This window comes from Equus caballus, chromosome 2, assembly GCF_041296265.1.
Source record: "Equus caballus isolate H_3958 breed thoroughbred chromosome 2, TB-T2T, whole genome shotgun sequence".
In the NCBI taxonomy this organism is placed as follows: Eukaryota; Metazoa; Chordata; class Mammalia; order Perissodactyla; family Equidae; genus Equus; species Equus caballus.
The window spans coordinates 86,013,404-86,026,063 of record NC_091685.1 but is presented as its reverse complement, the minus strand read 5'-3'; the positions used below and the strand labels follow the sequence as shown (position 1 = coordinate 86,026,063).

The following is a 12,660-nucleotide window of genomic DNA, read 5'->3' as shown; positions in this document are numbered from 1 at the left end:
CCTGGGCCTGTCCTTATCCCAGGCAAAATCTTGCTGTGTTGGTCTGGATAGTGACTGGTGGGCTATTTTAAGGCAGGAGAGCACAGACTTGCGGGTGCAAGTGGACCTTGGCCAGTGAGTAAGTGTTGAAAAGGGGGGAAAAATGAGAAGCATGGCTCACGATACTGAATTCAGGTTCCCAAGGATGGAGACGGAGTGGCGTTTAACGACAGCGTGTTTCACAGTCATGTGAGGCTTTCGATGACCGAAGCTTCAAGGAAATCCTGGTTGGGTAATTAGCCTTCTGTCTGGTTACGAAACCTTCTTCTGTGCTTCGGGAATCCGACGCGGAGGCCGCTAGCATCTCGGTTCTCTTTTTCCTTTACCGCGACTCCTCCCCAGCCCCCAGCGCCCTCCTCCAACCTGGCCGGCACCCGGCAGCCGTCAGGGCCACACCTCAGTCACAGTCACCCGAGGGAGCCTGCGGGGAAGGGCGGCTCGGGCGGCCCCGGGCCACAGCCGCCGGGCGCGCGGACCGAGCCGGGCATCGCCTCTCCGGGGCGAGGGGCGGCTCCTGGGCCGGGGCAGGGGCGTCCCGCGGCGCACTCGCCGGGACTCTCTTTCTCGGTGCCTCGCTGCCCCACCGCAGGCGGCAAGAAGGCGCGGCCTGGCGGCGGCTCGCGGACTCCCCAGGTACGTCGGCCCTTCCCGCCGGCGTCGGGCCGGGAGCGCGCTCGGCGGGCGTCCTCGCGCCCAGTCCTGACCCGGCTCGGGCGGGCAGGGGCGCAGGGGAGCGGCGGCCGGGGAGGGGGCGCTGGGGTTCCCGCGGCCCCGCGGCTGCACCCAGGAGCCCAGCCGCGCGGCTCGGGGCCCGGCAGAGGCGGCGCGCGCTCGGAGAGCCTCCGGCCCTAGGGGACGTCCATGCTCCTGCCGCCCAATCTGCGCGGGGAGGCGGACACGCGGAGGTCCGGCTGAGGTCACCCTCGGGAGGAGGAAGGGCCACCTGGAAAGGGACCGGGCACGGCAGAGAGACGCCCACCTCTGAGCGCCTCGGTGCCCACGGTCCGTGGCGGGGCCCAGCGCCCTTCCAGCCTCGGAGGTCCCTGGGGGTCGCTGCGCGGAGTTTCCGCTGGCTCCAAGCTGCGGACGGCCGCGGTCCCCGGGAGCCCGAGGTGGGCGGTGACCCCGGCCCTGTCCTCCGGCGTCCCGGGTTCCCGCAGGCCCGCCCTTCCCGCTGCCTCGGCCCCCTCGGCCCCCTCGACTCCGCCCTCGGGAGACGGGGATCAGGCGCAGGCTCTCGAGCTTGACCGCGTGCGTCCTGCTGGGGGCGGGTCCGCGCTCGCCCGCCACCCCCGGGACCCAACTGCGAAACGTGGGGTTTCGCTGCCCCTGGCTCAGAAGCGGCGAACGTTCAGGACTGGGAGCTGCCCCGGGACTCGAGCTCCCTCCCCCAGAGCTGGCCTTTGCGCCGCGGCGGGCTCCTCGTTCCTTCATCCTTAGAATCTCTGAGTGACGTCTCTGGTTAGAAAATACCTTCGAGCGTTTAAGCAGAGACGAGTTCTTTAAATAAGAATGCTTTAAAGTTCACCTTATAACTTCTTCAAAATGAGAACTTGCGTTTAGAACTTAAATGCAAGACAGGGTGGCGTTTTACCTGTTTAAAAAGAGGTGGTGGGGACAAGTTCTAATTGTAAACAACTCAGGCGGGTGAGCTGATTCTAATCTTGCAGAAGGTCTTGTCTGCACTTTTACTAACTCAGATCTTCACCAAAAAGCAGCTGGTAGGTAGGGTGGCCTGACTTGAAAGTAGAGACCAAAAAAAAAAAAAAAAAGGAAATGTCAAACAGCCTATTTGAAAATGACTTATTCACCAATGTTTTAAGTTTCTTCCTGTTCTAAGCAGAGGACATTTGCATCTTTAAACTTTTTATAATGAACCCAGTTTATCAAAATTGCCAGAAGTTGACAGCGTGTTTTGGACGTTTCTAAGCTTATGAGTTAATTTTTTGCATTATTTTATTTAAGAATTTGGCTTGGTTGGTTAAATATCCTGCAGGAGGTTGCAAGGGGTGGCGGCTAAAGGGTGGGAGGAATGGGTGAACTCTTTTTTTTTTAGTTTAAATAAATTTAATAAAAATTTAAAAATAAAATAAGGGAGCTCAGAACTGCATATGATCAGGAAGTGGTCCCAGGTATGGCAAGAGCTCTCCATTTAAGGCAATACTGATTTCTCCCACCAGTTTCCCTCTGCCACCTTCTGTCTTTCTTTTGGAACCCTACATGGTCCTCCAGAGAAATATCCCTTCAGCAATGAACACCCAGGAAACATACCCCTGTGGGAAGGCATATACAAGAATCCACTAGCTTTGCTTTCTGCAGGACGAGACAGGATAGATTTTTGGGGGGTTAGTCATTTAATACCTGAGTGCTTTTAATACTCTGCAGCAGGTAATTTAATTTGTTTTTAGGAAGGATGAAAGTTAAAAGCAACACAAAGAGTAATAATGGGTCAGAATTATGGGTCAGCGGCTAGAACTATCTCCAAAGTTAGAGCCTTTTGACGTAGACTGCTCAAATGAGGAAGGGCCTCAGAAATGAGGAAATCGTTTTGCAACCGGGGGAAGTGAGACTCAGACATGTGCAGTGATCTGCCCAAGGCAAAAAAAAAAAAAAGAATTTGGCTTGTTGGTTAAATATCTTGTCTTGGTTTTAGTGATTGGGCATGATTTACTGGATATGACATCCTGGATGTGACCTCCTCAGAAAGCTCTTTTGATCCATATAAGTCATATTTACTCCTTCAAAATAGTAGGCTTGCTTGTCAAAATTACGGGTTTTTTCTCCCACAATATCATTTAAAATTTACATTACTTTTCCCTCTTATTGAAAAGTCACGTCTGAGTGTTTGAGTGCTGTCTTCCTTCTTATCTATTAAATATTATTATATTTAAAAAAATTCAATTGTTGCTCCGTATGCTGCCTACTCTTACCGGGTTCATTTTCCGTATTGCTGAAGAACGTAAGTTTTTGGGTACTTCTCTCAATGAGGGTCTATGGATAACAATTCTTTTTTAGTTTTTAAATGCCTGAAAATGCCTGTCGTATCTTTACTCTTGAATGATAATTTAAATGGGTGTAGACATTTAGATTGACAGATATGTTTTCTCAGCCCTTTGAGGATATTATTTCATTATTTTCAGGCTAGGGCAGGAATTTTTATTCTTTTTTGTTTGGGATTCAATATGCATTTATAATTTGGGAACTTAGGTTTTTCTTCAATTCTGAAAAAAAAATCTGTTACTATATCTTTGAATATTTGGATCCACACCAGTGTGTGCGGCAGACCTGGGGTTCTGATTTCTTATAGAAGGTTTCTGGTAGGCTGGTTTCCAGCCAGGTCGAGACCCTGGGCCAGATGGCAGAGGTTTTTTAGGTTCCTCGTCACATAAGTGTAACCTCTTCCCTGAACATGGTTTTATGGAGAGAGCTCACTTTTGGTTCTCTACCTCGCACTGGGCCATGAGTCCTTTCTCCTTTCGTGCTTCACCAGGCATTATCATTTAGGCCTAGCCCTAAAGCCGGTATCGGGTCATGGTTTCACTGTGGGCTTCAACTTCCTCTCTACCCAAATCAGCAGATGTCCACAGAGTAAGTTGCCTCTAATACCAGGCTTATTTCTCAGATTTCCATCCTTTCTTGAGTCTTGGACCAATAATTCCTTACCAGTCTGTCAACTTTCTGAATTCTTTAAGCAGATGATTTTTATAGTTTGTCCAGACCCACAACCCTCATTAGATGTGACTTCATTTAGTCTAACTCTAGCCATTGCCCTTCCATTTCTCAGTGTCTTACGTTGAGGGGTTCCCTGCCCTATGCTGTAATGTAGTGGGGAAATGAGAGGGGAGAGAAGGAGTTCTGATCTTAAGGGTCAAATTGTTAACCGTAGTTTTAGCATCATCAACAATTATAATTTGTTGAAAACTCACCATGCAATAGATACCATATAATATTTGTATGAAATAGCTCAAGATCTCTGCTCTTATAAATTTTACATTTTAAAGAGAAAAGACTAGGAAAAATAAAATAAAATAGATGTACTTGATCTTAAATCTTAGCTGAACACTGGTATAGATTTCTTAAGATTTGTGCTATTTATTACAAAATGGAAAAAATCAAATAAATGTTGGTTGCCTAGTACAATTATACTCAGAGGATTTTTTTAGTAACTGACTAAGCAGAAAGACAATGGAATAGGTATAGTACTGGACAGTAATAACCGTCTCATCCTAACCCTGTCCATTCTACAGGTGGGTACAGTACTAGATCTATAGCCTCTCTGGGTTAGTTTCTATTGTCAGCTGTTTCTGCTCCTCATACTCATTATCTTGCTTCCTTTAGTACCTGGTTGTTTTTTATTTTGTACTGGACATTGTATTTGAAAACTTGTTTGTAGAAGGAAATTCGAGGCCTAGGACGATGCTATCTTCTTTTAGAGAAAATTTTTCTTTCCTTCTGCAGGTACCCATGAGCACTAGCATTCCAGAAATCACCTTAATCCATTTTCAGAGATTGAGACTGTCTGAGCCATCCAGATAAATGAAAGCTGTGAAGACTTGTTTTCCTCGATTTCAGCCTTATCTATTCCATCCATGACTGCCTCAGACCTTAACCTTTACACCCCTTCCTTCAAGGCCATCGAAAGTGCCATGCAGCCTAGCAGACTGTGCTTACTGTGTTCAAGGTGATAAAAGACACAACTGAAAATTTGGGCAGAGAATTGGAAACTATGAAAAAATGACACAGCAGATGTGAAAAAGAACCAAATAGAAATTATACAGATGAAAAGTACAGTAACCAAAAAATGTAAAAGCAGTGGATGGATTTAACACAGCTGAAGAAAGAATAATAAACTGGAAAATAAAGCAGAAGAAAACAGCTAGACTGAAACTTGAAGAGACAAAAGTATGGAAAGAACAGAAGAGAAAGAAACATGGAAGATAGATACAGCTAAACCAGTACTTAGATGAAAACTGATGACCTTAAATGGATATATTCAAAATGAAGAATTCCAGGGCCAGCCCGGTAGCACAGTGGTTAAGTATGCAAGTTCTGCTTCAGCGGCCTGGGGTTTGCTGGTTTGGATCCTGGGCGCGGACATAGCACTGCTTGGCAAGCTATGCTGGGGTGGGCGTCCTGTGTATAAAGTAGAGGAAGATGGGCACAGATGTTAGCTCAGGGCCAGTCTTCCTCAGCAAAAAAAGAGGAAGATTGGCAGCAGATGTTAGCTCAGGGCTAATCTTCCTCAAAAAAAAAAAAAAAAAGAAAGAAAGAAACGAAGAATTCCAGAAAATTAATGAGCAAACATCTACTTCAAGAAATTAGAAGAACAGTAAATGAAATCTAGAGGAAGCAGAAGGAAGGAAATAGTAATATAAGAATAGCAATTAATGAAATAGAAAATAAAGGTTCCAGGGCTGGCCCCGTGGCCGGGTGGTTAAGTTCGCGCGCTCCGCTGCAGGCGGCCCAGTGTTTCGTTGGTTCGAATCCTGGGCACGGACATGGCACTGCTCATCAGACCATGCTGAGGCAGCGTCCCACATGCCACAACTAGAAGGACCCACAACGAAATATACAACTAGGTACCGGGGGACTTTGGGGAGAAAAAGGAGAAAAAATAAAAAAAATCTTAAAAAAAAAAAAAAGAAAAAGAAAGAAAATAGAGGTTCCATAAAGCAAGAAGTTGGTTTTTTGAAAATATCAATAAAAATGATAAGCCTCTGGCAAGACAGTCAAGAAAAAAAGAGGCACAGATAACTCATCTAAGGAATAAAATAGGGATCTTACTATAGATCCTGCAGACATTAAAATAATGAGAGGATATTCTAAGTAACTGTGTCAATGAATTTGAAAATGTAAAAGTAAATGATAAATTCTTTGAAAAACACAATTTACCAAAACTGACAGAAGAAGAAAAAGAAAATCTGAATAGTTCCATAGCTGTTAAATAAATTTAATGTATTTCACAAAAACAAAATAAACGAACAAACAATAACAACAAAAACTGCAGGCTCAGAAGATAAAATTGGTGAATTCTACCAAAGAAAGGAAAGGAAATATATAGGGCAATTTTTCTTATGAATATAGACACAAAATTTCGAAACAAAATATTAGTAAATAAAATCCAGCAATATATAGAAAGGATAATACATCCAGACTAACTTTGAGTTTGTTCTAACAATGCAAGATTGTCTTAACACTAAAATTGATTAATGTAATGACCAGTATTTCTTAAAAAAGTAAAGGAGGGAATTCATGTTAGTATCTCAATACATAAGGAAGAAAAAAAAGAATTTGATAAAATTCAACATTTAGTAATCAAGAAAATGAAATAGAGGTATAAGGATTGGAAAAAAGAAATAAAACCATTATTAGATCTGGGTGATCTGACTGTGTACATAGAAAATAAAAAGGAATCTACAAACTGTAGAATTACTAAATTAGTTTAGCAAGATTGCTCAGTGCACACTAAATATATAAAATTTAATTTAATTTCTACATATATATGTATATGCCACATAGAAGTATGTAATATTATTTTCAAAGCTTCAAAAGTATCAGATGCCTACAAGTAAATTTCACAAAATATGCTCAAGACCTCCATGCAGCAAACCACATAAGATATTATTGTGATAAATTAAAGAAGACCTAAGTAAGTGGTGGAAAGTTATATCACGCTCATGGATCGGATTATTCAATATTGGAATGATGTCAGTAATTCCCAAATTGATCTTCAGATTCACGGCATTGCCGACTAAAAGAAACAGGTTTTGTTTTTGAAACTGATGAGCCGATTCTGCAACTTATAAGAACACGCAAAGGGCCAAGACTAACCAAGAGTCACTTGAAGAAGAGCAAGAAGGAAGGACATGCTCTCCTGGATATTAAGATATGTTATATATTTAATATAGTGTGTTATTGATACAAGGGTGAACAAATAGGCATTGGATCAGAATAGAGAGCACTGAAACAGACCTATCCCTATGAGGACAGGTGGTTATTGGCAAAGGTAATATTGTTGATTGTTTCCCAGAAACAATCTTTTTAAAAATGGTGCTGGGTCCATTGAATACCCATAGTGGAAAAAAAAAATGAGTCCTGTGTGCTACCTCAAATATTAATCCCAGGTAGATTATAGGCCTAGAAGTGAAAGGCAAAGCAGTAAAGATTTTAGAAAATAATAAGCAGAATGTCTTCATGATAATGCAGGAAAGATTTTTTAAACAGGCCACAAAAATCACTATTTTACAAAACAAAACAGAAAATTTAATGACATCTGTTCATCAAAAGATTCCACTAAGAGGGGCTGGCCCCGTGGCCGAGTGGTTAAGTTCGCGCGCTCCGCTGCAGGCGGCCCAGTGTTTCGTCGGTTCGAATCCTGGGCGCGGACATGGCACTGCTCGTCAGACCACGCTGAGGCAGCGTCCCACATGCCGCAACTAGAGGAACCCACAACGAAGAATATACAACTATGTACCGGGGGGCTTTGGGGAGAAAAAGGAAAAAATAAAATCTTTAAAAAAAAAAAAAAAAAAAAAAAAAAAAAGATTCCACTAAGAAAGTGAAAAGGCAAACCACGGAGTGGAAGAAGATATTTGTGACACATACATCTTCCATTTCCAGAGTATATAAAGAGCCCCTATAATTTAATAATTATAGGATCCCAGTAGAAAACAATGGGCCAGAAGCTGAAACAGGCACATTACAAATGAGGATTTCCAAACGACCATACGCAGAGGTGTTCAGACCTATTATTAGTCTAGGAAATGCAATTCAGACTACAGTGAGATACCACTACCTACCTACCAGAATAGCTGAAATTAAAAAGACTGACAGTGCAAAGAGGTGGCAAGATGTAGAGCAATGGGAACTCTCATACAGTGCTGATGGGAATGCAAATTATGGTGTATACCTACTATGAAATGCTGTGATCCATTGGAAGAAAATCAGAACTGTCTCTATATGCTGACATAGAAAGACGTCAAGCTGTAGTTTTAGATGAGAAATGAAAATCCAGAATAAATATGCATGCTATGACCCCATTTATCTAAAGGAGACAGGAGGTGATGCAAAGCTGTGGCATTGGTGTTGCCATAAAAAATCTGGCTGCAACAGCGATTAAATTCCCAAACCAAGTATGTATTAACATTATTTATGTCTTAATTCTCTGTGCCTATAAATGAGATAGCCTAGGCCTTTATAATCTCTCAAATTCTCTGAATGTGGGAAATTAACTTTACTCATCAAAAGTATTCTTTTGGGGTTAGCAAATTTTTCCTTTTTTTGTAGAGTTAATGCAGTGAGCAAATACAGACAAAGGAGGACACATGCAAGGAGTGAGAGAGCTGAATAGAGCCAGAGAAGGATAAAGGGTGCAGAAGGTGGGCAGAAAGTGCTGGGTTCATGGTTGAAAGGAAACTAGCGGTTGTGGAGAGTGTGCAGACAGCTTGATTTCCCCCGCGTTTCTCTCAACAGCCCATCCAGACTAAAGCACTGTCTTCTGCACTTGCTTCTCTACAGGAAGAGAAGGTTCTAATGGTCTGATTGTCCCTCAGCTCAGCAAACCACCTTGCTCTGCCTGGGCCTGCCTGCTAGTAGTAGGTGCCAGACAGGGTTGAGGAGCATGGGACCTTTAACTTTTGGTCAAAGAGCATGCTGCTCCTGGAGCGGCGTTCAGTGAATAGTGTCCAGTGAGAGCGGTGCTCTGGCTCTGTGACATCTCTAACTCCCAGGAGGCATCGAGGAAGGGAAGAGCCATGCTTAAAATATAAAACAGGGTGAAGTGCAGATTTGGGTGATTGTAAATCTGTGTGGTTAAGCCTAGTCCATTTCTTAAACTGCTTGCTTGTCATTCCTCCATTCATTCACTCATTCTTTCAACCCATGTTTATCGAGTCCCACTCTACTCTCAGATGGTATTGTGCTTTTAAGTCACTGCACAGTGCAGTGTATCGTGTTAGTGTTGCTGGATGTGTCAGGGAATTCATTTTTTATCCCCATTCATACATTCCATGTGCCTCTCGCTTATTTCCTGGTAGCTCTGTGTGTGTGTGTTACACCTTACAGAACGTTTCTCAAGAACTGGAATTACGATACCCTGTCAAACAATCACTCATCTGAATGTCTTTTATTTGTAGGTTGAATCACTGGACAATGCCACATGCTTTGTGGACGGTGTGGGTCTTAGGGGCCGTAATCAGCCTCTCCAAGGAAGGGGTCCCTGATCAGCCTTCTTCTCTGTCTTGTGATCCCACTGGTGTCTGCGATGGCCGCTCCAGATCTTTAAACTCCATCCCCTCAGGCCTCACGGCAGCTGTGAAAAGTCTTGACCTGTCCAACAACAAGATCGCCTCTGTCGGCAACAGTGACCTGTGGAAGTGTGTGAACCTCAAGGCCCTGAGGCTGGGGTCCAATGACATCAACACCATAGAGGAAGACTCTTTTTCCTCCCTGAGGAGTCTTGAACATTTGGACTTGTCCAATAATCACTTATCTAATTTATCGTCCTCCTGGTTCAGGCCCCTTTCTTCTTTAAAATTCTTAAACTTACTGGGAAGCACTTACAAAACACTCGGGGAAACATCTCTTTTTTCTCATCTCACCAATTTGCGAATCCTGAAAGTGGGAAATATTCACTTCACTGAGATTCAGGGAAAGGATTTTGCTGGGCTCACTTTCCTTGAAGAACTTGAGATTGATGCTACAAATCTCCAGCGGTATGAGCCCAAGAGTTTCAAATCAATTCAGAACATCAGTCATTTGATCCTTCGTATGAAGCAGCCTGTTTTACTGCCGGAGATTATTCTAGATACTTTGAGTTCCTTGGAATATTTGGAACTGAGAGATACTTATTTAAACACTTTCCATTTTGCAGAAGTATCTGACCCTGAAACCAATACATTGATTAAAAAGTTCACATTTAGAAATGTGAAAATCACTGATGAAAGTTTTGATGAAATTGTGAAGCTGTTGAATTATATTTCTGGAGTGTCAGAAGCAGAGTTTGATGAGTGTACTCTTGATGGGCTTGGTGAATTTAGGACACCGGATATAGACAAAATTAAAGTTATAGGTAAGCTAGAGACATTAACGATACGCAGGTTGCGTATTCCACAGTTTTACTTATTTCGTGATCTGAGTAGTATTTATTCACTTACAGAAAGAGTTAAAAGGATCACAATAGAAAATAGTAAGGTTTTTCTGGTTCCTTGTTCACTTTCACAACATTTAAAATCATTAGAATATTTGGATCTCAGTGACAATTTAATGGTTGAGGAATACTTGAAAAACTCAGCCTGTGAGCGTGCCTGGCCCTCCCTCCAAACCTTAATTTTAAGGCAAAATCATTTGACGTCATTAGGAAAAACTGGAGAAACTTTGCTTACTCTGAAAAACCTGACTAAACTTGACATCAGCAAGAACAGTTTTCATTCTATGCCTGAAACTTGTCAGTGGCCAGAAAAGATGAAATATTTGAATTTATCCAGCATAAGAATAGATCGTTTAACCCAATGCATTCCCCAGACACTGGAAGTTTTAGATATTAGCAATAACAATCTCAATTCATTTTCTTTGATTTTGCCACAAGTCAAAGAACTTTATATTTCCAGAAATAAGTTGAAGACTCTACCAGATGCCTCCTTCTTACCCATGTTATTAGTCATGAGAATCAGCAGAAACACAATAAATACTTTCTCTAAGGAGCAACTTGATTCTTTTCAAAAATTGAAGACTTTGGAAGCTGGTGGCAACAATTTCATTTGCTCCTGTGAGTTCCTGTCTTTCACTCAGGAGGAGCAGGCACTGGACCAGATCCTGATCGACTGGCCAGAAAACTACCTGTGTGACTCTCCCTCCCACGTGCGGGGCCAGCGGGTTCAGGACACTCATCTCTCGGTCTCTGAATGCCACAGGACAGCTCTGGTGTCTGCTGTGTGCTGTGCCCTTTTCCTGTCGATCCTGCTCACTGGGGTTCTGTGTCACCATTTCCATGGACTGTGGTACATGAAAATGATGTGGGCCTGGCTCCAGGCCAAAAGGAAGCCCAGGACAGCTCCCCAAAGGGACATCTGTTATGACGCCTTCGTGTCTTACAGTGAACGGGACTCCTACTGGGTGGAGAACCTCATGGTGCAGGAGCTGGAGCACTTCAACCCTCCCTTTAAGTTGTGTCTTCATAAGCGGGACTTTATTCCTGGCAAATGGATTATTGACAATATCATTGACTCGATTGAAAAGAGCCACAAAACCATCTTTGTGCTTTCTGAAAACTTTGTGAAGAGTGAGTGGTGTAAGTACGAACTGGACTTCTCCCATTTTCGTCTCTTTGATGAGAACAATGATGCTGCCATTCTCATTCTTCTGGAGCCCATTGACAAAAAGGCCATTCCCCAGCGTTTCTGTAAGCTGCGGAAGATAATGAACACCAAGACCTACCTGGAGTGGCCCACTGATGAAGCTCAGCAGGAGGGGTTTTGGTTAAATTTGAGAGCCGCCATAAAGTCCTAGGTTCCTTCATTAAAGGCCAGTCTTGGTTTGCTGGTGGTCTTTATATCACTAGTTGTAACTAGGTCCATTTTGACACACTTATATGTAACCCACATGAATGTACTGTCATTTGAGGCCTTGCTTACTAAAACGACTAAAACTCAGATTTTATGTAGAGTGCTGTTTTATAAAAACTGCTACCAGATTGAAAAAAATCGTTTTTGGTTTTTCTTTATCCTATGAGATAATCAGGATCTGAGTGCATTATTGATACCTGAATTAGCTGTAGCAGTTGGCTTAGTTCATTCAGAAAGGGCACAAATGAATAGATTTCAGCCGGATGTGTCCGTCAGCTTTCTGCAAGGAGAGGCATCCATGTCAATCGAGGGCCTTCTCCATCCCACCCAGCGGTCTCCTCCCTGTGTGACCGCACTCTAGAACATCAAAGCAAAACGCTTCGCTCACTCAGCCAAACTTCTTGTTATTCCTAGAAAAAAGTGTTGTGTGTCCCCATTAAACTTTACAGGATACAAAATACCTGGAGGGTGTGTTTTCATGTGGACTGGGTCTGTCTTTCTGGGTATTTGATAGGTTTCCCTTGTCATAGTTACTTGAGAGAGGGTACATAATACAGGAGGCAGTAAATTATGTCTTTCCATGAGAATTAAACCAGGGAAGTAAATAAAATACTCCGTTTGGAAGAATGTGAAAGAAGCCTGCCATATCCCTGACTCTGATCTTCCTCCAGCCTTTAACTATGTGTGAAGTTCTACTTAGCTTCCGGTGACTTAGCCTCTTGGTCCCTGTGTTCCTGGCTGTTTCCCCTGCATCCTGTTGCTTTTTTCTTCTTTGAAAAGTTTTCTTTCTGATTCTAAAAATGCCTTCTTTCCTCTTCTTCTGAAAATTTATAAAAGTACAAGTGAGCTAAATAGATTTATAAACAGAATGTACCTAGAGGTTCATCATAATGACTCAAAAATATTTGATATACAGTAATTTAAAAAATAGATACCACTTCCATATATTAATTTTTATAATCTAGATTTAATAATACATTAAACTTAATTCAATGAATGCATTAAATTTAAAAGCCAAGTGCTATTTACTGATTTGGTGCGACTCTTCTTAAGCTGGGAA

General features: G+C 42.8%; 1 protein-coding gene across 4 annotated transcripts; it reads left to right on the top strand.

The window, feature by feature from the left end:
- Nucleotides 1-532: 532 nt before the first annotated feature.
- Nucleotides 533-12,060, top strand: TLR2 (toll like receptor 2). 4 transcript variants are annotated; one of them, XM_023626043.2, is made up of 3 exons: nt 533-672; nt 8,326-8,417; nt 9,174-12,060. In XM_023626043.2, exon 3 carries the CDS (start codon nt 9,190-9,192, stop codon nt 11,542-11,544), a length of 2,355 nt encoding a protein of 784 aa, XP_023481811.2. In that variant the 5' UTR covers nt 533-672; nt 8,326-8,417; nt 9,174-9,189; the 3' UTR covers nt 11,545-12,060.
- Nucleotides 12,061-12,660: the final 600 nt, after the last annotated feature.

Bases quoted from the DNA above. Each gene is read 5' to 3' on its own strand.
- TLR2 (XM_023626043.2), top strand. From the start codon at position 9,190: ATGCCACATGCTTTGTGGACGGTGTGGGTCTTAGGGGCCGTAATCAGC.